Source organism: Patiria miniata, unplaced genomic scaffold, assembly GCF_015706575.1.
Source record: "Patiria miniata isolate m_02_andy unplaced genomic scaffold, ASM1570657v1 HiC_scaffold_4, whole genome shotgun sequence".
NCBI classification, from domain to species: domain Eukaryota; kingdom Metazoa; phylum Echinodermata; class Asteroidea; order Valvatida; family Asterinidae; genus Patiria; species Patiria miniata.
The window spans coordinates 4,176,336-4,204,162 of NW_024037071.1; the positions used below are offsets into that span (position 1 = coordinate 4,176,336).

Consider the following 27,827-nt stretch of genomic DNA (forward strand, 5'->3'; position numbering starts at 1 on the left):
GCTCAAACCATTTTGCTGATTATTTGAATTTACTAATTGTCTGTAAGGCCAAACAAAAAATTAAGTCGGTCTCTGGTCAGCGCGCGCGTCAATTTTAATCATGCGCGTCGATCTTTTTTTTTTCCAAAATGTTCCGCGGTAGCTCCAACAGTGCCCACTATTTCCGCACCTCAATTTTTTTTACCAAAGAGCACCAAGGAATGGGAAATTGCACCAAGGCAAATGATCGAAAGCACCAAGGCAAATTATGGAGGACACCAATATACATAAGGACACCAAAAAAGCAAAATAGTACCTACCTTGTCTGTACAATCCAAGCTTGAAGAAAAAAAAAAAAAGCCAAAAAAAAAAAAAATTCGCATGGCCGCGTCAATTCCGGAACTTTGGTCTAACCAGAGACCGTATATTTTTTTTTTGGCCTAATATAAAATGGTTTCCAGTCTGAGATCCAGCAGGTTTTGTTTCACAACATTACAAAAAAATTCAATATTATTGAAATATATATTATTAATATAACAATAATATGCAAATGCCTTCCATTGCTTTAAAGGTCAAGGCAGGAATGAACCACGTATTTTAAAGTGATAAAATAATTCTTACAACTGCATGTACAACAATTAGTTGACCCCAAAACTGAAGCTCCAAACATCCAAAATGGCATCCAATACCTTCATTGCTCTTGCCTTCGTACAAAAATAGTTTGATGAGACCACCTTATAACTATGACAGTGTGAATTCCGCGCCTGTGTATGTACTGATATATTTTTAACAACCATATTTTATTTTTGTAGACATTTAACTGGGATCTCGGTGGTAAGCCAATCACATCGGCAGATTCCATCGAGATCGAAGTGAAGGATCATGAGAAGATTGGACGCAATAGGCAAGTATAAACGAAAAATCCACTAAAAGGAAAATTTATGATTTTGCAAAAACAGTGCAGGGATAAAAATGTATGTACAGTGAAATCTTGATAAGTCAAACTCTGATAACTCAAAACAACTGTAAAGTCAAACAAAGGATCCTTTGCCTTCAGAAGTATAACAATGATATAACTCTGCTTAACTCAAAACTCTGCTGAAGTCAAATTTTGAACTTGTTTCCTTGTCAAGATTTCATTGTTCTTGCAATAAAAATGTAACATTGTGGAAGACAGTTTTTAGAGATTACTAATATGAGGCCTTTTGTGAGTGTGTTGAAACATTGATATCATGGTATTGTCCACTGATTACGCAATGTTGACGTCTTAAAAATATTGACATCTTGAGATTGTTTTTTTTTATGATTGCGTTCCGTTTTTTGGCAGCTTGGAGCAAGCACTGGTTTGGTTGTTGGTCATTGATTGAGTAAATGTACTTTGGCATCCTCAGTTGTGCAGCAAATGAGAATAATTACTACACAGTCGAGGTTACCAAAAGGCATTAATGACCAACAACGGAACCAGTGGTTCCAACCGCCAAAAACGTGCCCCAGGATTTCATGGTCATGGCTACACCAGCAGGAAGGAACTCAGTCAGTTGGTTTGATCTAAGGTGCCATCTCTTACTGTGTTTTACATACACGGACATGAAACTTTGCACTTTCAATAAACTCGGGAAATCAATCATGTGACGTTGACGCTACATTAAAGTCTGCCAAATCCGAAAGTCTTAAATTTCATTTGGTTCAGATGTTACGAAGGAAAGAATTTTGTCATTTTTAACCTACCAAAAATGGTATAAAATCTACAAACATGTAACTTCAGATTTGGGTAGATAATTTGCAGTATATATAGCCTACAATGTATAAGGCCAAAAAAAAAACCACCCAAAATTATTCTGCTTCAGATAACATGGCATTTGAAAATAGGGTAGGGGGGGTAGGGAATTTTTTTTGGAGGGCAATTTTGTTTTGTTTTGTGTACAATCATATGGAGACCTGTGTCTGCATGTAGTCAAGGGTAAAAGGTAGTAATTGCTGGTTTTCGGGGTTTCTTCCTCATTTGTCCCCCCCCAAAAAAAATTAGGGTAGGGGCTGACAAAAAAGGGTATATGGGGTAATCGGAAGCAGAAGTATTTTTCTTTACTTTTGGCCTAAATTATGCATGTGGCACCATGAACAGCAGAACTTGAGAAGACCACAAATGTAAACCACACTGATGTTCAAGAATATCAGCGACAGATGTCTTTGTAATTTATACATGTATGATAAAACATGTTTTTCACTGTTTTAGCCATCACATCGACTTCTATCATGTGCAAATGACTACTGTGGCAAGTTGATACGAAGTAAATTCAATGCATGCATGCGTATGGTGTATACCAGCGTGTATAATACCGTGTGTATTTGGATGTCATACATTGTAAATTAGTTGGTATTGTAATAATAGAGCCATAGCGTGTACCAGTGTTTATTTTTATGCCATATTCAATTAATCAATAGTGACAGCAGTTCATGCGTGAAGAACGGATCTGCTATTGTTTTACTTTATCTCTTACATGTGTCCTGTATATTTGTAGGTGTACAGTGTACATTGTAATACACAAACATGTAGATGTATCGCCTTTGATGTATACATGTATACATGTACATGTATACACGTACATGTATACACGTACATATGTATACATGTACATACATGTACATGTATACATGTACATGCATACATACATGTATACATGTACATGTACATGTATACATGTACATGTACATGTATACATGTACGTGTATACATGTACATGTATACATGTACGTGTATACATGTACGTGTATACATGTATGTGTATACATGTACATGTATACATATGATAATTTTATTTTGTATTCATGTATATATGTATGATAATTTTATTTTGTGTATAATTTATGTACTTGGTGGAATATTTTACTGGTTTTTTTTTTAGCATGTTGTCTGCTGTGACGTGGATCACTAAGGGTGGCATTTGCCTCAAATACGTGTGACCTATCTAAGCAGCACAAACCATGTAACCTTTAGGGTTTTTTTGCGTGCTTTCCTGCTGGACATGAAATGCTAAAAGTAGCACCATGTACATGTACATGTATACATGTACATGTACATGACATAAATAGCATGGGAGGGTATGGAACATGTAACACAGTGGGAGGCTACGGTACATGTACACGAACTAAGGCCTACAAAAAAATAGTTCTGCTTCCGGTTTCTTACCTACCCTATTTTTACAGCCCCTATTTTTTTGGGGGGGAGGGGGAAATGAGGGGAAAAAAACCCAAACCCATCAATTACTACCTTTTACACTTGACTTCACCCAGACACCTCTATATGATCGTACACAAAAAAACTGCCCCACCCCCTGCCAAAAAAAAATTACCTACCTACCCTATTTTCAAAGGCCATGTAATCGGAAGCAGAATTTTTTATTTTTTTTTTGGCCTAATGGCACTTGTGTAATTGTCGTGTAATTTGTTGTCATGTACATGTATCGATACCATTACAAAATTTTATTGATTGAGAACTGTAGAACATGTGAACGTTGTGACCTACAGGCTACATGTACGTAAAATTGTAGTTTAAAAGCTCATGCATGTCTAGAGTACATGTTACATACATCAACTGTGTTGCCCTTTGTACATCAATTTGGTGTTCCCGAAGAATTTTCAATTATAAGTAAGACTTGAGGATTTGCATGGCAGAATATCAATAGGTGCGGGGTTGGGCTACCAAACCGGTTCTTTTCAGAACCGCACAAAGTCACAAAAGGGGTTTGACTACAATGTTTCTACCGCAAACCCTCAGCTATGCCTCGGGTGCTGTGCAAAATGCATTGGACCACATCGCAGCAGACATTATTTCTCCTTGCTCTTTTGTGAAACCATAGAGCAAGCTGTACACCTACAGAACAAATATTCACATGTACTTTATTATACAAGCGTCTGGGTTTTGGAGCTTTTGAAGGTCATACCTTGGTACGTGTTGCTGAATTATTATTAAACAAAATTCAGCTTTCATACAAGGAAAATTTGTATTGTACAGTGTCATGCATGCATGTTCAGTGTCAAACAGTGGGTCTGGAGTTTTGATCAGAGTAAAACGTACGTTGTGGAAAGTCCATTACAAATGTACATAGAACTTGTAATCATAAACTGCATGCACTCTGATATTTGGTGCATTTATTTTGGGGCTATGAAATATTATCGCTACATGTGAAGTACATTTGGCAGTCTGAATATTGAGCCCTTAAATGGGAACGTGGTAAAATCAAAATGCCTGGTGTGCTGCAATTTTGTTTTGTTGCAAGAAGCTTTTTGTTTTTAACAGTTGTCGCATATCACTTACAGCACACAAGTTACAGAATTCCTATTTACTTTGGATTGCAAGGACATCAACCATGCACAACCCCACCCCCACATATGCCAGACATCATGGCATGAAAAGCCACCCCTGTACACTTTACAAAAGTAATCTGTTATCCCATTGGTTTTGTACACCATGAAGTGTAAATAGCACCCAAGGTGAATCTGAGGGTGTCATGTGCATACAAAATGCCATGGACAATAATGTACATCATATGCAACTTGTTGTATACGGTATTCTTTGTACATATACTGTACATACAGTACTGTCTTGAAGTTACCGTCTATCTGTTCATCTGCAAGTACGTGTACTGCATAATATCCAACTCACAAGCTGTGTGGGTTGTGGGCTAATTGTGTTGTTCCTTCGGTATCCAGGATGCGTTGTATGACGATCCCACTCAAATTAGTAATCGAAATGTCATTTTGTTTTTGGCCATGCACAGGTTACTGGGGTCGGCAACTGTGCCCTTGCGTGACCTGCTTCAGTCTAAGAGTCACTCACTCAACAACACTCTCAAGCTACTGGACGGCAATAAACGACCCACAACAGTAAGAAACGGAAACTTTACTAGAAGGGATTCATTTAAAATTGTTAAAAAATGATGTTAAGGCCAACAAAAAAAATAAGTCGGTCTCTGGTCAGCGCGCGCGTCGATTTTAATCATGCGCGTCGATCTTTTTTTTTCCCAAGATGTTCTGTGGTAGCTCCAACAGCGCCCTCTATTTCCGCACCTCCTCAATTTTTTTTTACCAAAGAGCACCAAGGAATGGGAAATTGCACCAAGGCAAATGATCGAAAGCACCAAGGCAAATTATGGAGGACACCAATGTACATGAGGATACCAAAAAAGCAAATTAGTACCCATCTTGTCTGTACAATCCAAGCTTGAAGAAAAAAAAAAAAAAAAGCCGCGTGGCCGCGTCAATTCCGGAACTTTGGTCTGACCAGAGACCGAATATTTGGTGTTTTTTTTTGCCTAACAAAACAAGTTAGGGATATATTTATGTGAAATGCACGTTGAAACAAGTTGATCTACACTGTTCAAATGTTTATTTTCATTCCATGTACCCTTTCAACAAAGTGAACATTCTTTCCCAGCTAATGCTACCGGGTAACTTTAAAAAAATAAACAAAATCTGAATATTTGGTATTCTGATATATGCTCTTTTCAAAGTCATGATGTACTCGTATCAATGAATAATCTCCCAGACAAGATTATGTTCGATTATGTCCTATTATGTTTATGACAGACAACACATTTTCATTTTTTTTTTATTAAATGCGGCCCCCCCCCCCCCCCATCCTGAAAAAAAGGAGAATTAAAAAGGAAGTTTTCGTTGACAGTAGAAAGTGGTTGGAAGGGGCTGCAAAATGCAAATTTGTATAAAAAAAAAATTGATGATTCACCCTCCTACATAGAAGAATTTTCTGTTAAAAGGCTAATGGCGTTACCTTTTGCATGCATGGACGTGTAGGATTACTTTCAGTCAACTAATGTGTAACTAACACAAGTCTAGTTATTCCAGTACCCGCCTAGATCATCTGATGAAAAGGTGTTATTCTTGAAAGAATGGCATGGTGAAAAGGTCGGAGATCTGAGTATGAAGAAGGCTAAATAAAGCCCTAACACAATAATTACATGGTGTGTACATTTTATGTTAGATTAATGATAGACAATTTTTCAGTGGGGTTTGTTTAACAGTGGATATAGGTCATTATAAGATGCGTCGGGGTGATATAAATCAAATTAGGTTTTGCCCTTCACGGACGTTTTTAAACACGGTATACTCAGTGTGTTACCTCCCGAGTGAAAGTTGGAATATAGGTCGTTTCCATGGCTGGTATTGATGTTACAGTAATATTAAAACAAATATCACGGGTTATTAATTTCTGGTACAATAAACAACGACTTGTGTGAGATCGGCAGTCGCGCCGTTGTGTAGTCTATACTGATCTTAAAATGTTGGAAAAAAAGTACGTTGATTCACCATTGATCAAGAGCTGTTGTGTCAAGGTTTATGTTAAACTATGCGGCTAGACTTGTCGGCCAAGCATTTGGAGATGGGATCATGGGTGTGTGTACATAATACAGTACTTACGCTCAGTCTTCTATTTACAGGGAGAAGTTTCCATTCAAATAAAGTACACACCACCTCCAGGAGCTGAAGGTCCAGCCAAAGGCGGTGGGGGAGGCGGCGGCGGGGGAGCAACAGGTAAGAATTCGCATCTGAGATTTGTTTGGAAGTCTGTGTTTCAGGGACTCAAACTCAGGGAAACAAGATCAACCTTCAACTTTACCCCTAGCTCATTTTTGCTAGGATGTAACCTTAATCCTGCAAAAACCTCCAGCTGCCGCCATTTAAAAATAGCAGTATAGCCTCAATCCTACAAAATCCTCCATTATTTCTTGAGTGTGGTCCTTGGAGGGGTGAGCACTGCCTCAGTCCTGTAAAATCCTTCGGCAGTCACGGTCAATATGTTGAGGCAGAGCCAGTGACATCCTGGAGCAGTACAGAGGATTTCAAGTATAATTTAAACATGTAGGCCTAAATTTATGCATGGCTGCGCATAAACAACTCAAGGTCCGAAATCAGCAACACACTTTTGCCATGTATATTATATTGCCTCAATCCCGCATATTCCTCCAATTTGCAAAGAGGATTTTGGAGGATTTGGGATGGTTAGGGTTAATTAATAGACAGTTGGTTACATCAAGGTGCACTAGTCCGGAATGGTATAGACGAATCCAAATATGCGATCACTGTGCAGTCACAAGGCCCCCTTCAATGGAGAAACCATTGTGCTAGCTATTGTACAAAGCAACTGCCCTGTGATGGATTATCTGAACAATAGCTAGCACAATGCTTTCGCCATCAAAGGAGGCCTTTGCGATAGAATTGATATTGATAACGTGCCCGAATTGGTCTGTAGGCTCTAAAACATGTTTCTCACAAATTGATAATTTACTTCAAATCTAAAAATTTAGAAACAGTTGGAATTCTGGTGTAAAATCAAGTTTTAATTTAGCTCTGTGTTTAATGAGCACATCGATGTGTTGCTATAAAATTGGCTACATTTTCAAATGTACTTCATCATTCCTTGAAATGGATACATGCTCATAGGAAGCTGATCCCCATCGTCTGGCCATATGTCTGTATGTAATTGCTCATCTATTGTAATGTTATACATGTATAACATTACAAAATGTGTCACTACAAAATGTGTAATGTTATTACAAAACCATGTCTAATCCTCCTGGAAAATATTTTTGTTAAATTATCCTGGCTTGAGGGCTTTTTGAGTTTTGAGTAAGCAGGGATGAGCCAGAGTCATAAACAGGACTTCTCAGCACTGTATGCTTACATCACATCAATGAAAACCAGCCAATGCATTTAATGACACACTGTGTAGGCATAGGTTACGGCATAGGTTACATGTATACGTTATTAAAGATCGAGTGCACTTTTAGAGATGAAAGCAATTTCCAGGAAGTCAAATTTAGTTTCAGTTTCAGATACTGAGGTTTGTCCCCTGTACCTGAACCCGCATTTAGGTACTGAGAAAAATGCTTCGATTTGACATTTAATTATCTGGTGGTGACCAGAGTGTGGAGTTTGCCACCTGAATTAATTTTTTGCATCAGATGATTTATTGGGTTTCCTCTATCACATGACACAAAAGAACTAGCCCACAATTGACTGAATAGCTAAGAATCGAACTTTGGTATTTATTTTCAATAGTATGAATGTCTATTTTTGTGTGTCCATCTTCATAATGTAGCATGCAATGAAATATTTTCAGAGGAGGAAATAAAGTGCAGAGTTTTTTATTTTTTTAAATTCTGTGATATGTGACAAAGGAGCCTCCCCCTCTTTTGTGTAGGTCATTGTGTTGCCAGTTTCACAGGAATTCTTTTGAATTATCTAGGGGATGTGTTGGGTAACAATATGGTGTGAATAGGTAGATTGGGGGGGGGGGGGGAGTACCCCTCTGTCACACACATTGTGCTGGGTGTACCATGTATTCCGTAATTCGTAAGCAGGGAAACCATAATTTTGTGAAAGTTCTGAACCCAGACCTTTCAACTAACCTTTCACTTGTGATATGTACATGTACATACATGTACATGTACATACATGTACATGTACATCCAATGTAATACTTGTTCATGTGTAAAACCTTGGCTATCCTCTAACAGTCTTTTTTGGAGTTATACAATGTATCTCTGTCATGGAGTCAAAGTTGATACAACTGGGGGCAGACAATAGAAGATATGGGCATCAGGCCCTGGTGCCACTTGTTTGCTCTCATATTAATCCACCCGAATTGCGGCTGTTAATGAATTGGCCACATGCTGTCCCATTGTTAAAGTATTTATAACCACAAATCCATAGTCGCCCATATTTGTATTGAGAGGCCAATTTAAGAATGGTGGAATACTTTGTCTGGCTTTTGAGTTGGCACAAAAGAAGGGGTAATTCATCAGAGTCATAAAAGACTTTACTTCACTTTACATGTACATGTATCCACCACACAATTGAATAGCTCACACTGCACAAGTGTAGACATATGCACAATGGATGTACTGTGCACTACGCAGGGAATTCCATTGCGGACCAAATTTCAACAGTAAGAGTGGAATGGATGACAAAACCAAAAAAAGAATTCATTTCAATATACAAGAAAGGCTAGGTTTCTGTGTACATTATAATACAGTTCTGCAATGGAGAGAACATAAGTGTACCGTTACTGTTTAAACATGATAAATTCATGGATGTACATGTACATACGTGTACATAATATGACAAAAGTGACATGTAGAAAAACAATTTCTAAAAGTCTTTTTGATCCGTTTTACATTCAAATATTTTGATAGTGTGAAAGAGCTTTATGATCATATTGGTTAGAGGTTTTCACTTTTGTATTGTGGGTCATTAGACTTAGGTCCAAAGTGTGACATTTTTCCTGTCCCTGTTACCATGGTACTTTGTACTTTGCCATTCAAGTATCATTAGGAATGACTCCAAGCAATTTTTTAATTGTTGGGTAGGTAGTTTGCTATTCATAATCACTCTTGGAGGATGACTGCATTAAGGAGTGCATCAGAATGATAAAATCACAGATGTCAGATGTAAAAAGGGACAGGTAAACATTCTTATAGAATGACCCATAATTTGGTGTTAATAATCCACAGCCGCTGCAGCAGATGGTGATGCCGATGAAGGGGATGCAGACGAGGATGAAGAAGGCGGTGGTGATGAAGGAGGTGAAGGAGATGAAGGCGGTGATGAAGACGGAGGCGGTGGGGGTGGAGGCGGTAAAGCTGCAATGTGAGTAGCAACAACTCTGCAGGTAGTGGGTTCGAGTCCATCCTGAGAGGTTTGGGTACGTGTGTCCTTGGGCAAAGCACTTTGTCACCAATTATTTTTCTCCACCCAGGAGTTGAGTTGTACCTGTCAGACCAGAGATGGATATTGTGAATTTCTTAAGCTGCTTAGCACTATGACAGCAGCGAGCTGTACACTCCCCAGGGAGCTAAGATGGTCTTTAAAATATCTTATAGGCCCAATGATGTACATGTAGCGCCTTGAGCACCATATCTGGTGGATGTGTGCGCTTTATAGTTATGCACTGTTTGGGGTATTATTTTTAACACGTTACAAAACGTAATTGACATGATGCTCATCTGTGTACAGTTCTTTTTACAGGAATGCTCTTTTCATTTGTATTTTCAAAGTAATGGGACTCACTTTTTTGTGTAATTCAGTCACGTGTGAATTATAAACTGGGTACAAAAATGCAAAAAAACTGCTCAGAAGAAATGTAATTTAGATTAAATAATGGCGTTACTTAGTGCAACATCAAGTATAAATCTCTCTTGATGTCCAGCGCCGGGATGCGCAAGAGGAAGAAGCGTCGGGGCAAGCTGTCCAAGAAACCCCAAGACTTCCAGGTGCGCATCAAGGTCTGGGAGGCCAGGCAGCTGGCCGGCGGCAACATCCACCCCGTGCTGAAGTTGACAGTCTCCAACCAGACCAAGATGACGAGGGTCAAGAAGTCTACCAACAGACCCTACTGGGATGAGGTACGTGAATTGTTCTTTTCCCCCATGCGGTTCAGATTTCCCATCTTTTGATTGGTCCATGACATGTACATATAGCTGCCAACTATTGCAAAAAACTTTGAATTATTACGAATTAATAAAACAATACGAATATATGAATTCACTCTTGAAAGTTACAAATTTCAAATTTCTGCCTGAAATTTTGCATTCACAACCAAATGCAGAATTAAATCACGGCATTCGGATTCGGATTGATACTTTTTTGCAAGCAAAACCGAAACGCTGAAAAATCTGTTAGCATAATAATGATATTATTGCATGGTACCAGCCAGTTCGTAAATTATATGTGTTAAAAAAACCACTGGGAACCAGTGTACGTGTCATACACTCGTTTTCCAAGATGGTGCACAAAACATGGCCAGTTTTCATCGTGTTTGTAGTTTTCACGAAATGTTTTTCAAACTTTATGTGACATCTTCATGACTTCAGATACATGAAATAATATTTGTTCGAAGATACTTGGCACACAAGAATACAACTAATTTGTTGATAAGCACAGGAACGTCTTTAGGTTTTGGCCTCAGAAAAATGTTAGGACCCCATGCTGTGTTACCCCTGGAAAGAAATCCTTCAGTTTCACAAAATGTTTTTTTTTTTATTAATTGATTTGAAAGTAAGTTGAGTCTGTAACAACGTTCTTGTTTGGATTCCCTTGCAGGTCTTCTTCTTCAACTTCCATGCCAGTCCAGCCGAACTCTTTGATGACAATGTCAACTTTCAGGTGAGATACCATGTCGTGGATTCCACCATCTTTGTGGTCATGTGATAAGGGCGTCCCTTTTTATTTCTTTATTGTCGAAATAAATGAAAATAAATGTTGGAATAAAATTGTTGGAGTTGATTAAATGATGCCAAGTGCGTGTTGTCAATTTTTGTTTTTTTTGCAATGAGTTTATGATTTGATTACCTTAAAAAAAGAGAACCATATTTGGCAAGATGTCGTTGACTTACATTATACAATGTATCTGCACCAAGCAGCACACTAACACGTAATGTTTTGGTTGTAGTGGCAGCCATTGCATACCAATAAAGGCAAAATTTTGTTGTTTATTTTGTTTTTCATAGGTGTTCAATTCCCGCAAGCTTCGTAGTGACGCCTTCATTGGCAATTTTGAGCTGGACATCGGCACGATTTATGAGGCCGATAACCACTGTATCATGAACAAGTGGCTTCTCCTGTCCAACGCTGAGGATGCTAATGCCGGGGCCAAGGGCTACGTCCTTGCCTCGCTCAGTGTACTCGCGGCGGGAGACGAAGCTTCAGTAAGTTGTACCAAACCGGCAGAAAATATATTTACAAGAAGTCACCTTTTCGTCCAACAAGACACGGCAGGCCCAATAAAGCTGGTCCCAGAGTGCATAGAATACTATTAAATTGATTCATAATGGCTATTTGCCCAAGTCTTTCCATGCATCTGGTTAACACCATGGGCCAGATTTAGCCATTCATTGGCATTGCAGGGTAATCCTATATGATAGCACTGCCTGGCAGTGACAGTCAGTCAGTCAGTCAGTCAGTGAGTTAGATACAAAGATGACACTAGGCTAGCTCCCCTGGGCCAGCAAATACTGGTTTGATTTTATACATCATGTTCATTTAAACAACAAAATGCTTGGAAATATTTAGGCCCATGTAAAGGGAAAGGTAAAGGGGACGAACCTGTGTTCACAAGAACGGAGTGCCCATCTCTCTTTGGAAGCGATTGGGCCAGACTCGAGTCCATGAAATGCTGCTGTGGGGGGATCGCCACACCTCCTCCACAGCGAGTCTGTTACCTTCCCAGCATTGAATAATGCCGGTACCCATTTAACACCTGGGTTGAGAGGAGTAATTGAGGTAAAGCGCCCTACTCAAGGGCACAACGCGCGTGGCCACGGAAGGGCTCGAACCCACAACCTCACGATCATGAATCCTGTGCTCTACCACTAGACCACACGTGCCCACTAAGGCTTGCCTTTGCTTTTAGGAATATTCTTTTAAACTGTTCCTTATACTTACTTCAAAAATATACATGTGTTTGTTGACATAACACAGTTTTGGGGCAGAAAAAAAAATTAAAATCTACGATTGTATGCCTTTTTGAAGGGAAATATGTGAAAATGGGTTTTTTTGGTCTTTTTTTTCAGGTTTTCAAGAAATGTGATGAATCTGATGACATAGAAACGTGAGTGTTGTGCAATTATTGTAATTTCTCTACAGATGGTCCTATAGATACGTTTTTCCCAAAACTTTGTGAAGTTCCTGTTTTGTATAGTCTTGTAAAGTTCTTAGAAATTCCAATTCCATTTGCTCTGGGTAATTTTCCCTTAAAAACAGTAACTATCTCACCATTGTGACAGTTGATAAGCAAATGAAGCTCACCATGGATTTCTTGAGGGGAAAGATTATGCAAAATTGTTTCAATCCCGCATAGTTTTTGATATTTTATTGAATGAATTTGAAAATGGCGTTCATGTTTGATCTGATTTTCATTTTTGCAGCAATTTGCTTCGTCCAGCTGGCATGCAGTTGAGGAAGGGCATGTTTATTACCAAGATCTACCATGCCGAAGATATCCCACAAAGTAAGCTAGGATTCGCTTCATTCAGCCAAACTCCCATTGTACATGAATTGTACATGAATTGATAGTTTGCCGGGTGGTAGTTGAGCCCATCACAAGTCCATCACAAGTCCTCCAGCCTCGAGCCAAGTCACAAGCTATTCAAATGAACTGTGAACTGTTGTTCAATGCCTGTTAAGTGTTAATTGTGACCAGACTTGTGATTGACTTGCGACTTAACTTGCAATTGACTTGTGAAAGGACTTGGGATGGACTTGTGATGGACTCAAACTACAACACTGATATTTTGTGAGATACGGAATTGAGCTGTCTTTTAAGGAGACCAAAAACCCATAAGTAAAAAGAATTGAACCTTTCCAGAAAAATAGGAATTCTGACAGCAGGCAACTTTTCTCAACAACGTGCATTCATGCTAGTTGTGTGCTTGTGTAAGGCCTCCTGAATTCACATTTTTGATATATTTTAGCATACGCTTGGTATGCATAAATATGGAACAAAATTGTTGGAGAATTATGTTGCTAGCTCTAATAATTATTCAAAATCAGCAGATGTTTCTTCTCATGCATTATAGAAATTTGTCCAATTATTTTGAGATCACCGAGGGAGGCTATCCCCAAACATTTGCTGTGTGTTATTGATATTCGATTATGCTAACCAAAATGCGATTGACTGTGGTGACTCGGACTGTGATGTTTGTTCCTTATTTTAGTGGACGCTGGGTTGTTTGAGGGGATCAAGAACATACTGGGATCTGGAAGTGGCAAGAAGGAGTTGGTGGACCCTTACCTGAGTGCATCCTTTGCAGGAAAGAAGGTAAGGCCAACTGTCATTTTGTTTTTCCCGTCATTTTTTTTCAATCACACGTTTGCAATATATTTTGTCTTTTTATTTGTTTTCAGCAATGCAGCAAGTTCAAAATCTGATACAAAACTCACATCTGGGCTGCCCCAAAAATCACCATGGTACCTTAACTCTAACCGAACTCAACCCATCAAATCCCAACAGCAGGTTTTGTTGAAATCTGTTGGGATAGGTACAGTACCCCGAAACTGATGGTCTTTTACATTGGGGTTGGCATACCTCCAGAAACTAAGTCCAACAGTGTGTGTGTGCATTTGTACATGTGGGTGTTGGAATTTGCCAGAATGGGTATGGTTCCTAGTAAATTATGCTAGGGAGTTAGGGTTAATTAAAGCCATGCACAAATGAAACTCATATACACGTAGGTATAAATAAGTATAAAGAAGCCACTATAAATATTACAGCAAGAACTGACGGGGAACAGTTAAGCTACGGCACTGGTCCTAAATGGCCTTCATGGTCGTTTCTCAACATAGTAAAAAAAAATGCGTTATGTCATGTTATAAATGACTTGTATTGAACATGTTAACAGGTCAAGACCGACGTCAAGTACACCAATGACCATCCAGATTGGAACCAAGAGCTGAAAGTGCCGATCAGGGTAATCTTTCTTTTCTCTTTTCAATTGTCATACGCCATCACTGAAACCTTGCAAAAAATACAAACAAAAATGGAGAAAAAATCAGTGAAACAAATTATGATATTTTAATTCATAATTTTGAGTGACTGGATTTAATTTACTTAAACCAACTCTGATATGGACAGAGACACAAACATGCCCTCGTAAAATCAATTGGGTGTATTTTTAACTTACTTGTGTTGTTTTGTGATTCAGGTTCTAAAATATATTTTTTGTTAAGAGTTGTTATAAAACTTGTGTCATCTTTCAGCAGAAATAAACATTTAGAAAATTTAATGGACATTTTAGATATCGTTTTCTCGTTGATAGTATTTTAAGATATTTGTATATTTTTGTTTGATTGCGTAGTTCCCATCCATGTGTGAGAAACTGAAGCTTCAAATGAGAGACTGGTGAGTTTACACAACTTAAACAAATAATCTAAATTAACAACAAAATAATCAGTACTCTGCCCTTTTCATATGCAAATGACAGAATACTTACTATGTTTTTATGTTTCAGAATGTAAAATGAAAACAAAATCCGTTTTAGAATTTATTTATTTAATTTATGTTCACTGACTTTCCATTCAGAAGCCAGTGATCAAATAATAAGTTTTTTAAGAGTGGTGCCCACTCTATCCATGGTATGGGTGCAAGGTCAGAAGCAGAGCACAATTTTTTTGGGGAGCCAAAATTTTGTTTGCTCCCTAAAAGTAAGTCCAAATTTAATATGAAAAGCAAGGGGGAGGGGGCAAATGTATTGCTTTTTTTTTAGTTTTGTGGGTGGTGTACGCAATGGCTGCCTTTTTTGCGATGTTACTTAAAAAAACTCAAAAAAATATAGGTTTGTTTTCTTGGGGGGGGGGGGCCATGGCCCCCATTGGCCCCCCATGTATTCACTGCTATGTGGGTGGTATCGTTTTAAGCAACACTTGACTAAAGCAGCAAGTTGCACGAAAGCCCAGTGTTGTCAAGTTCATCACGAGTTCAGTCACAAGTAAATCACAAGTCGATTCACAAGTCTGATCACAAGGTATCAAATGAATGAACATAACGACAAGGGAATTTCAAAGTCACTGTGCATTTGAATAGCATGTGACTTGACTTGAGACTGGAGGACTTGTGATTGGCTTGACTGCTACACTGCCAAAGCCCCCCCCCCCCCCCCCCCCCCAGGAAAGCAGAAGCACAGTGACCCATATTAAAACATGAAATTATATTGCCGATGTGATCTTTATTTTGTAGGGATCGCGTGTCTGCCGATGACTACATTGGGACTGCCTTCATTGACCTTTCCTCCATTTCATCGCCCGGAGAGGAAGGTAAGACACCCATTACACATTGACAGTGGCGTATCCAGAGGATTAACCCTGCGAAGCGTTTACAAAAAAACTTTGCAACAACTCGTCAACTGCTGCACTTTGGGCAGCAGGTACTTTCCCGCACTACGCAAGACCCTATTCATAGCAATACAACAAAAAGCCACGTGCCAGACAGTGTCCAGACAGTTGCCAGACAGTGCGCTGGAAAGATAATTGACTGGCGGCTGTGGTATGCAGTAATGAAGGGAGATGGCTGTGTCAAGTTACAGGTCTTTGTTGATGTTTCAATGAGACTTGGCAGGAGGCCTGGTCGAAAGTTTGTTGACACGGCCTGGGTTTAGCCCTGGCTGCAAAGTTCATTGAACCAGCTGATTTGGCAAGGGTTGAATGAGGATTAGATAGGAGGTGAACGTTATTGGCCCTAAAAAATAAAACTTATTCAAAAAATTTGTTTACCTGGGGCCCAAAGGGCAGCAGGTCACTCTGCACAGGGTTAAACATGGGCTTGTGTGCTCTCATATGTGGGCAAACAAGTACTTCATTTTTACAGTGAGTTAGCGCTCTTAGTAATTTAATATAGCTCTATGATCACAATGTGTATCGCAATACATGGATGTGCACACCAGTCTAATCTTAACACGCTTGTGGACGCACACATATGTTTAGGCAGAAGATGTGTATCAATCTTAGAAAAATATTCTGCAAATTTAAGCAATTCCTTGACTTGTGCATGGTGTATGCACAAGATTATAGTTGAAGCACTTCGGTGGTATGTACATAGATGAGAAATCACAGAATTATACTTTGCACTTTGTTTGATAAAACCTTGAAGAGGAAGATGTTGCGGAGGAAGGACGTATCACACCAGGTAACCCATCAACGTCTTAGCGTCTACTTAAAAATGTTTCCTTTAGTATAATTGATTTTTTTGCGTGGATTTTTATTTCTCACAATTTAAGTTGTTATCCACACTGTATGTTTATTAATCCATTTATTTTCTTTATATGAACAGATAATTTTTTGTAGGTAGTTTTTCTTTACAATTCTTATTTGACCTTTACTGAATCCTTTTGGTTCAAATTTTAATTGCAGTATCTGCCATCGACAAGCCTAGGCTAACCATGGCAATTCATTTATTGTTTTGATTTTACATTAGGAAACTTCTCGTTATCGTGAGAAATAATCTGATTAGCTCTCCTAACTATCAGATGGCTATTGTTTTTTCGTCGAGCAAATACGTTAAAGAAGTCATCGCATTATGTTAAAAAGTCAGTCGCATCCTGTCACACTTAACTTAGTGAAATGTTTTGCAGAATGCACCGTAGGGCTAGGACTTATAACTGTTATGTTCTATGCTTCCAGGGAAATTGAGTTAAGGCTACCATGTAATTATGCAGGAAGGCAAGTCCAAGAAATCGAGCTCCCTGTGTTCCATACGCAACCAGAGTTAAACCCTCTAAGATATTCATGGATATCAGTGTTTTTTTATTTTACTGTTGGGCATCTGCAAGGAAGAATACCCACAATAATTTGTATGTTGTTAGTCTTTGCGGTGATTATGTAATTGAAGAAAACATGGCGTAATTGTTATATATGTAATTGAAGAAACTTGGCGTTGCGGATGGGACCAAAAAGAGGCCCTTTTCTTGGACTTACCCCTGAACACATTTTATTATATTTGTTTGATTTTTTTTTTTTGTCTGGCCGTTGCTTGGATTGAAATATTTTGATCCTGGGATATTGCAGGTTTTTTTAGTTGCAATAGCTTCGCTTGTTGATGTCCTGGCCTTTGTACTCCCGTCAAGCTGTAACTCTTGCCAGTGCTTGTGTGTGATTCGGGTTTTGTAAATCCTACGAAGTCCCTTTGGGATTCCTTGGAAAAATTCCTCCCCCCCCCCCTTCTATACGCAGCTGCAAAATCTGACACTGGTGCTTAACATGTTGTTTAAAAATAGCTATATTCCATTATCCCAATATTCCCCCCCCCCCCTCTCTGGCTGGCAATTTCAACAAGGCCAGCCCAGCAGTCAAATAAATCTGGTGACTGTTTTTAACAGTTGAGTGCTCCCTGCCTTCATAAAGCAGGATTCAGTGGCTGTGATTGATATGAAACCTGATATAGCCATGCTTTGGCGGGAGGAGATTGATAAGCCAGCTGTACCTACCAGTCACCTGCTTTTGTCTGTTGATGGAATTTGACTGTCACAGTGACTACAAGAAATATGATCTGACTGTAGGTGACTAGCCTGTTTACAAGTACTGGGTTTCTGAGGTTCCAAGCGTTTATAAAGAGGTTTACCTTAAACTGTCTATTTAGCTGCTTGGCTGGCTGTTATCGGTTGTTTGTCAAATCGTGTTGCTTTTGTAATACTCCAACCGGAGTATAATTCTTTTCTGCAGTTTCCAAAGTGGTCCCCTTCCCTGCTATTCCTCTGACACCCTAACCCAAAAAATAGTCAGAAATGTGGAGGAAAATGTGTAATGTGCTGACCTTTACAACATCATGGACAGTAAAAAGAAGTCTTTATTTTTTTTTCTTTGTTATGAATGACTGTGAAGCCCGAAAAGGTGAGATTTTGAGAAAGTTGCCTCCACTTTTCTAAATGTATCATCATCCAACAGAATGCTTCTGCATCTTCTGAAGAACTGATGGACCCAGTACTCTTCAAGATGTCACAAACCCTGCCATTTTCTCCTCAACATTGTCAAACTCACTGAAACGGCCCCAACTTGAAACACATTGTATCCATGCTTTTGTGCACTTAACTTGATTTCTGAAATTAGCCACGGGAACCATTTGGCATTTGAAAGCTAATGTACTTCCCTGGGGGAAACTTCAAATGTTATTTACATCTTAGACAAGTGTTTCATATATGCGTACAAGTTACACATTTATATATGTCATTAAGACTTCTGTAGCAATTGTTATTAGCAGTGGGCATGGTCATGATGACAACGTTTGGTATGTTTGCACTATGTTCACTTTCATGACACTATTGGTAGCTGCACATGAGGGCAAGGATGGTTTTGTAGTTGATTTTAGCTGCTTTGCACCGAAATGGCAGCATCGAGCTGTATACTCCCCAGGGAGCTGAGATGGTATTTGGAATGTTTCATGGGCCCAATGAGCAGGGTAATGATGTAGCGCCTTGAGCACCAATACTGGGCGATACGTGTGCTTCATAAAAAAAAATACACATAAAAATACATATTGTGAGATGAAACATTTCAGACAATGGATAGCCCCTTGTAACAGTTACAGATACTCATGCAAGATGACGGCTCGACATCAAACCAGTACATGTACACAACAATATCCCCCTTATTGTTTATTCTATTTTCAAAGTAACTCCTTTATCACTTAGTTGAACAAGTATGTTTGAAAGAAGGGTTTCATTAGTTTTGAGCTGCAACATGCTCATATAGTTTTGTTTTTCGGGTATTGTACTGAACGATGTATTTTAATAATTTTGCCCCAAGTTAATATTGCACATCATAACAGGAAGTTTGTCTTTACATATTAGTAATGTGATAATATTCTTCTCGGCAAAGATGTAAGTTCATTTTTTTATGTCAGTGGTGGTTGTCCTGTGTTTTTCTAATAATAGGTTTCCTGCCAACTTTTGGTCCGTGCTTTGTCAACTTCTACGGATCGACCCGAGAGTTTTCAGAACTTCCAGACCAGTACGAAGATCTGAATATGGGCAAGGTAATCTCATTTAAAATCCTAGCACAGGTTTTTCATTGAATACACCTCGCATGCTCTAAAGGCTTGTACAAAAAAAAAAGCTGTGAAAGATAATGAGTTAGCAAGGTAAAGTTATGAATTCAGAACACTGATAGTGTGGTTGTATCGTTGCTTTATCAGCTTTCCATTGATGCTTTATTTGCATATCTGTAGTCATGGCTGACTGAGCACATTGCCTCAATAATAGTACAGTTAATATGATTGAGTTGATGTTACCTTCCAAAAATTGCCATGGTGTGGACTATGGATGTGCGAAGGAGTTGGTAGCTGGTTGTGTTGAAAGTGTTTGTGCATGGAATAGTACATTGTATTCTGTTAATGATATTCATAAGATGGAATTTGCATCAGAGTGATGTAAATTCATTAGTGGATTTTGCCCTTCACCATCGTATTTATAAACACTGTATACTCAGTGTCGTCCCGAGTGATTGTGAGAAAAAATTTACAAACTACTCCGGTGAGACTCAAACCTACGACCTCCTGCTTACTAGTGCAGACGTCTTAACCACTCGACCACCAAGCTTGCCGGGATGGCTCGCTGGTTTGAATCTAATGTAGCAGCGGGTAGTGCAACCAAACTATTCATAAGATGATGTTCTTTCATGAGCAAATTATCCCAAAGAAGTTCTGATGTTTACTTGAATTCTTTGTTTGTGTACAGGGGGAAGGTGTTGCCTACCGTGGCCGTGTGCTGATGAGCTTGGAGACCAAACTGGGCGAGCACCCCGAGGTTCAAGTCGAAGAGATCAGTCATCAAGACGTCCTTCGCGTCCAGAAATACCTCCGCCGTCGCAAATACGTCCTGTACGCCTGCTTCATCGACGCGACCATGGTCAGCGAAAGCGACGACCCGGTGGAATTTGAGGTCAGCATCGGTAACTACGGCAACAAGTTGGACGAGAATTGTGCGCCGCAGGCCTCAACGACTCAGCCGACCAACGCCGTGTACGACGGCTGCGAGTATTACTTCTTGCCCTGGGTGGAGAATAAGCCCCTAGTCGTCATCAACTCGGATTGGGAAGACGTCAGCTTCAGACTGGATACACTCAACCTGCTGCTGCGCAAAGTGGAACGCCTGGTGAGTTGACTGTCTTCTATTATAAAGAGAATAAAAGTGTTTTGTTAGGTAAGGGTTCTTTTTTGAGGATGATGTGTATGATTTATTTACATTCACACCTTTTGATATTGGTATGCTCTGTTTCATTTGTACTGTGCAATGACTTGTTATTGTACCAAATGCACACACTGAAAACGAACCTTGGTTTGAAGTAAAATTCTAGTTGATTTTGTATTTGTTCAGTTCACTTCATTTTTAGTTAAAAGGAGAATTAAAATATAGCCATAAGGCCATTATATTACTACTATTAACCTGAAACGTTTTGTTTGTCATGTAGAACCATTATGACATTTTTAATTAATTCAGACCATTATATATCCAGAATTAGTGGAAAGCATAACAAGATTGACATTGTGTAACAAGCTGTGTCCATGTAGTTTCTCCGTGAAAATAAAATCAGATATAGGTTGGGATGGTTAAATTAAAGCATGTGGTCAACAACATGTGCACCTCTACAATGCTACACTAGCTTTCCAGCCGTGTGCCATATACCCTTGCAAGCAATTGTCAGACTTTACAGGACATTATTGTTTATCGGACATTAATCACCGCATGGGGCATAGCTTAACAGATCAATCGTTTTCCAATCTCGTTTACAGAGTGCCAACATGGAGAAAGTCAAGATGAGTCTGAAGGCAGGGGCTCCACCCGCGGAGGTTGCCGCTCAGCTGATAGGAATGATTGACCACCTTATTGCTGATTGCAGGTAACACAAATAATGACGTCCCTGAAAATGTACCCAAACTACCGCAGTGTGTTAAAAACATGTATATAGGTTGGTCATGGGGTCCCCGTAAGCCTGTTGATTTTGGACATCACACAATAATGCAAATCTTGATAAATTGCTTCAGGACTTCGGTCTTTATACTTTACTGCACTGCCTCTTGGACTTCAAACAACCCATCTACCCCCTTCGGGGAAGAAAACTCTGTGCAATATATTATTTCTTCTCTCAAATTTCTATTAATTTCCTCAAAAGTGCTCCGCTGCCAGAGATCGACCCCACCAAGGACAAGGCTAACATTCTGGATCAGCGTCGCTACGATACGCGTGTGGGTTGCCTGGCAACCATCGTGGAGGAAGCTACTAAACTTCGAGAGAACGCTACCGATGTGAACGAAGCCCTGGAAGAGATCAACGGCTATCTTCACATACTGGAGGAGTTGTCGGTCGAGGTGAGCCAATGCTGTGGGCAGAGAACGTGCACGTCTCGCCAGTTCACGTTGACGTTTTTTTTTAAGTGAACGTCTTGGTTCGAAACATAGTCTAGTCTGGTTCCAGTCTGGTCTGGTTCTAGACTCCTGTATGTGTAATTACCCAATTGTTACTCTGCATTATTGATTGAATGAAAAATGAGGTCATATTACAAAAAAAAATGTATTAAAGTCATTTGTTTGCAATATCTTCAATAATTATTCATTTCAGTAATTATTCATTTTAAAGATGTACTGTACATGCTATTTTCGAGTTTCACCTTGGGGGGAAAAAAAAATTTATTAAAGTCATTCGTTTGCAATATTTTCAATAATTATTCATTTCAGTAATTATTTATTTTAACCCTAACAGTCCTGAATCCTCCAATTTCAATACGATTTTGCACACCCCCTAGGGAGTTAGGGTTAAAGATGTACTATACATGCTATTTTCGAGTTTCACCTTGGGGGAAAAAAAATTGCCATTTTTTGGGCAATTCAAAAGTTATGTGGTTTTGAATTAGACATTGAAAAAAAGCATTGAACGATGTTTAGTTATATAAAAATTATTTGTAAAGTTCGAATCATTTTCTGGCCCGATAATAATCCAACGTGCAGGTAAGACTAGTTCCTGCCCTACTCACCAGCATCGATAATGTGTGTGTTTAGAGGAAGGGGGAAGAAACCAGTCTACTGGTAGGGCAGATCCATTTGTGTGCTAAAACAAACCAAACAAGTGCCCAAAATAGACAAAAAAGAAAATATTTTATTAAAACAAATGTGTTAGACAGTGAATTTTAAAAATACTTTTAGATTTTCAATAGATAATAAGTAGAGAAAAAAAAAATGTTTTATGAGAATATTGCTTTCAGAACTTTGATAATTGAAATGTCTGTCCCCTTCAGCCTCAAAACAGCATGCCAGATGTTGTAATCTGGATGCTCAGCGGCAGTAAGCGTATTGCTTACCATCGTATTCCTGCTTATGATCTGCTCTACTCTGGTCTCCATGCTGATGCCTGTGGTAAACTCTGTGGCAAGCTCAACAGCATCTTCTTGAAGGTAAAATCATGAATTTTATTCTCCATTTTGTCTTTTTTTGGTATCGGGCCGTCTAAACAGTAACTTTGCAATTTTCCAACAGTATCCATATAAAGTCTTTCTTTCACAGCCTGTTTTTGCGGAGATCTTAATTGACCTATTACAATTTGCGAGTTAGCCACACCCCTTAGACAACTCTATGGAATTTTGTACATTAAGTTTTGTTTGTCTAAGATTTTGCACAGTATGCGTCCATTTGTACATCATGTAATTGGACAATACTTCACAAGCTGCGTTGACGCAATTCTACCGCGACAGGTTAATTGGGTAACCCTCCTCCTATACTTGTAACTATAGCAAAGTGTCAAATGTTTTTCTTTCGGCTGAATTTTTTTAGATACTTGACAAAATATTTTCAATATAAATTGTCTATTCTTTTTATTACCCTTTAATATAATAAAACATAACATAACTATGATGTTAACAATTTATATGTTTTACATTTACTGTACATTTCATTCACATACATACATTGCCCTGTTGTTCCTGGACTGATAACTTCAAAAATGAGACAATATTTTGTGCTGGTTCGAACTAATTTTAACATCGATTCCGCACCGATTTGGCTGTGAATTTGAGAGGAAAAATGTGGGGAAAGTTGGTTGCGAAATGTGGATGGGAATGCCAATTCATCAAGCGAAGTTCCCATTCTCATCCGCAGCAGTAATTTAATTGCGACGTACTGAACTTTTTTCGTAGTTGTGGGGACCAAACATGTTGAAGGGATTCTCTAACGTCCCAACAACTTGGTTCAAGTTTTCCTTACAGTAGAATACCTGTACTTTACAATGTATGTATAGTCCAGGCCAGGGCAAGAAATTTGGGAAAGGCTGTTGCATCCTGACGCCAAGTTTTGTTGTCATATATTATCTCAACGAAGGTCAGTCATTGCAAAAATGTTGGAAAAAAAACATGAATCTGGGACTGAGAAACATTTCCAATTTGTTAGAAAATACTTTGAAATGCACTCGACTCTCCATAGCCTTTCTACACAACCAAAGCAGTGGCGTCTGGACACTGCATTCCTTCCAAAATTTGATTATAATGACAGTTTGTCTTTTTCACACAATTAATATCTTTTCATTTTGAATTTCATTTTGTTTTAGTTCCTGAGAGCAGTTAAAGATTGTTCCGTTTGTTTTGACTTAATTTTCATTTTAGCGTATGTTTTGCATGCTCGAACTTCATAAGAAACTAATTCATTTCACGTTCATTTCGGACTTGAAAACAGAAAACATGGAGCTTTAGCAGAGTTCCACTGTCTTGTTTGTATCAGTGTCATGGTCATTATTTTGGAGGTGGCATGTTTGATACATGTATGCCACATGTAGTTAATCAGTTTTCTTCCCCAAAAAACAACAGACGCCAGAAACGCCCGAGTCCCCCCCACGGCCGCCAGAGCAAGGCCCATCCACGGTAGGCAAGCGATTCTTTTAAAGGACGCAAGCTCTCGTCTGGCAAGGGTTACATGCCTGCTACTCATGCACTTCACTTAACATGTACATGCCGCATGCCTTGACACCATCACTGTTTTAATAGGCCTTATTCGTGAGCGATAGAGGGCGTTGCAACTGCCCATTGTTTGAGGCTTTAAAGGGTCCACGAAGTGAGTTTTACACTGGAGCAGATTTGTAGCAAATGTTCATTCCTTTGAGCAATGTAGAAAAACTACGAGATATCCGTTTTTGGTAACCAATTTTGCAAAGTGCACTTTATTTAACATTCAAAATGGTTCATGCTTTTCCTGACAAATGAGGGCGCTGTTGCTGGGTTTTTTTCTTCAAATTGTAAACCCAACATTTTGCTTTATTGAAAACATTTGTGAAAAAAAGTGTCTCCTTGGTGAATTTTTATCAAAGCAGATTTGACACTGATTTTTCTTTCCTGAATTTTCGGAAAGCCGAAAGGCACTCAAATACCCTTGAAAATGCAATATGAAGATTACAAATAAAGTTAAATGGAACACAAAGGTACATCTTCAAGGATTGCATTTAAACAAATTACATGGGCCCTTTAAGCAAATGCGAAGCTTATCTCACATTTTTGCATTGCTACAGTCCAAAACCTTTTGATTTCTGGATTTAGGTAATGTTACAAAAATGCCTTGTCAACATATTTTTTTTAGTATTGGCATCGAGAAAATGTCGTTGTTGCAGCATTCTCATTCGCTCAAAAATATGGCCTATTTCTGTTACCAGTACTTTTTTCCTCTTCTTACATTGACTTGGTTTGGAATAGTGTTCATGTTATGGTAAATGGTATGAGCTAGAGAATTACTTGAACTACAAGGTGCTTGTTCGAGATACTAAACGTTCTCATCAGAAGTACGTGCAACTGCTATAGTGATTACCAGTTGCAGTGAGTGGTAGTGGTTTACCTAATGGAGTAGGTGCACTAACATTGAAGGTTTTTAGGCTGGTTAGGAAAATTTACTGTATAGTTAGCTGAGGATCGAAGTAATAGTTAGATGTAAATAATAAGTCAGAGCAAAGCCAGTAGCCTTAAGCTTAGACCCAGAGTGCACAAAATTCTATTCAATCCATTCAAAATGACAATTCACTGGAAGTTTTGTTATGCACTTGTTAACAAAATGGGCCAGAATTTAGCCATTTCATAGAGTACCGAAGTGAATACATCACGCGCATAATGTGTGGGGTAAAAGACATTAGCGCGTGATTCAGCCCGTGAACCAACACGCGCGCGTACTCCATTCGTTTGCACAATACTTCCTGGTTCTAAATGACCTCACACTTCGGTACTCTATTGGCATTACGAGGTAATCCTATATGATAGCACTGCCCAGCTCTCTCCAACAGTCTACAGTCAGTGTAAGTCATGAGTGACTGTCAGTCGGTTGGTCGGTCGGTCGGTTGGTCGGTCGGTCATTCAGATACATGTAGGTACAATGAGGACACTAGACTGGCCCTCTTAACAAATCTTAAGAAAATCGTTCAATGGATTTGAAAATCACATTTATTGCTTGTTCTGATAATTGTTCAGTTTGTCAAAGAAGAAATGATTTTAAGAATCTGAAAGTCTGTCTATGGAAGAGTCATATCCAGCACTCTTATCCAGTGTAACCAAGCGCTTCTAGTTCATAGCCTCACCCGTGAGCGGGGTGTGTCGGTTCTGACCTTGGTTAGCCATTAGCAGAACATGAGAGTAAATTGAAAACGACAAGTGGCTAACTCTGGGTAATCTGAGTGAGGTAATAACCAAAATCATCCAATGTTTCATCCAAAGTTGAGTCTGACACCAGACAAATTTTATGAAATTTCACTAATTTTGCATGGAATAACCCCGTAAAGTGTATATGTAATTAACACTAGTAACACCAGTCTTAACACCAGTGTTGCAGATAATTGCCCGGAGGCAGTTGTGATGGAGGAATGCACCTTGTTGCTGAATTGTTGCATTGGATTTCGTTGCTGACTTCCATGTTTTTAAATACATACATGGGTGTATTTTTGGTCAGTGTTGTTACTGTATGCTTGATGAGGCCTCGTTAATGCAAGAGACATCTGTTCTGTAGCCCCTTCCCAGTTTTCCTATAGACCAATTTGGGCATGCTGTCAATTCCATCATGGAGGCCCCCTTCAATGGAGAAATGATTGTGCTAGCTGTACTACAACAGAACTATCCTATAACAGATTATCCGAAAGATGGCTGTTGAAGGGGGCATTCATGATAGACATGAATGTGTGTTGTACTGTACTGATGACGTCACACTTTGATTAGATGTGCGCTTTTCTATGGAGCTATGAATTGTCCGGCCCCCATACTAGGCTCCCATAGAAAAGCGCACATGTAAACAAAGTGTGACGTCATCAGTACAGAGGCTTATTGGTCTGTACACTAATTCAATTATTACAATAATGGTTACAGTTTGGGGTTTTTTTCACCACTACTGGGACGCTTGCATGCATGTGCGCATATTACACGTGCATTTTGCAAAGCTCTGAACAAGAGAATTGCATTGTGTGAAGCACCGTAGCGAGCTGTGGAGAGTCCCTGTATTGGGGAGAAGCAGCCCAGATCGGTCTATAGATATAATTAACCCCTGCCCGTCCCTTTAATAACTAATTAAAGGTCTTTTCTTAACATTCAGGTGTTCTGTTTATTCACTTACATGTACTATACATCAACTGATCAAATTCACTTTGTTTTAACATGCTAAAAACAGTGTACAAGTACTATGTACATTGTTTTAAGCGTATTGAAACAAAATTAGTAATTTGCTTGGTGTGTCTGTTATTTCTTTTGACTTAAATTAAATAAGAATTGTCAAAAGTATTCATCTTAATATGGCGAGTGGGAAACTTATTTCATCAAAGACGTTTTTGCAATATTAGTTAAATTTCAATTTGAAATAATATTAATATACTAGCGGGATGTCGCACTTCGTGCGGCACCCGCTAACTTGGTGGAGTTGTATTTATACACTAATGTAATACTCTGACCTCAATTTGCATGTTGACCCCAAGTGGGCGTGATAAACCTTGGTGAAGCAATTTTGGCACATTTTTCATCATGGAACGTTATGTTTTGCGAGATAGCGATATGTTTGGAGTGTTTTCATGGAGATAATATTGTAATATTTAACTTTTGAAAGTCTAGAAGAAACAAATTGCCAAAAAAGCACAACAACACAAATAAATCATTTTTTTCACGCGCCAAATGATGACTTCAGAGGACAGTGAAATCGGAGCATATTATTTAAGGACCTGCATACACTGGATGACCGCATTTTGTGCTTCAGCATTCACCTCGGGCCTTTTACAGAAACGTGACAGACAGACAGCGTAGGATCTGTTTATATAGGATTTTGTCATGATTGTTGTCACTCCACTTAGGTATTGCTTAAA

The 27,827-nt window shown here is 39.0% G+C and overlaps 1 protein-coding gene across 7 annotated transcripts in view; it reads left to right on the forward strand.

The window, feature by feature from the left end:
* LOC119739967 (myoferlin-like) overlaps nt 1-27,827 on the forward strand; it is a 73,037-nt gene that overhangs the window by 904 nt on the left and 44,306 nt on the right. For 6 of the 7 annotated variants that reach the window (XM_038215127.1, XM_038215128.1, XM_038215131.1 and 3 more), the window contains exons 2-20: nt 792-883; nt 4,758-4,863; nt 6,435-6,528; nt 9,510-9,645; nt 10,205-10,400; nt 11,098-11,160; nt 11,505-11,702; nt 12,567-12,604; nt 12,921-13,003; nt 13,710-13,813; nt 14,394-14,462; nt 14,850-14,893; nt 15,728-15,804; nt 19,413-19,513; nt 20,214-20,630; nt 21,269-21,375; nt 21,649-21,844; nt 22,768-22,923; nt 24,325-24,378. In XM_038215127.1, the coding sequence (XP_038071055.1) occupies nt 792-883; nt 4,758-4,863; nt 6,435-6,528; nt 9,510-9,645; nt 10,205-10,400; nt 11,098-11,160; nt 11,505-11,702; nt 12,567-12,604; nt 12,921-13,003; nt 13,710-13,813; nt 14,394-14,462; nt 14,850-14,893; nt 15,728-15,804; nt 19,413-19,513; nt 20,214-20,630; nt 21,269-21,375; nt 21,649-21,844; nt 22,768-22,923; nt 24,325-24,378 (2,331 nt within the window). The remainder of the gene's footprint in view (nt 1-791; nt 884-4,757; nt 4,864-6,434; nt 6,529-9,509; nt 9,646-10,204; nt 10,401-11,097; nt 11,161-11,504; nt 11,703-12,566; nt 12,605-12,920; nt 13,004-13,709; nt 13,814-14,393; nt 14,463-14,849; nt 14,894-15,727; nt 15,805-19,412; nt 19,514-20,213; nt 20,631-21,268; nt 21,376-21,648; nt 21,845-22,767; nt 22,924-24,324; nt 24,379-27,827) is intronic. The other variant, XM_038215129.1, reaches the window with a different exon arrangement.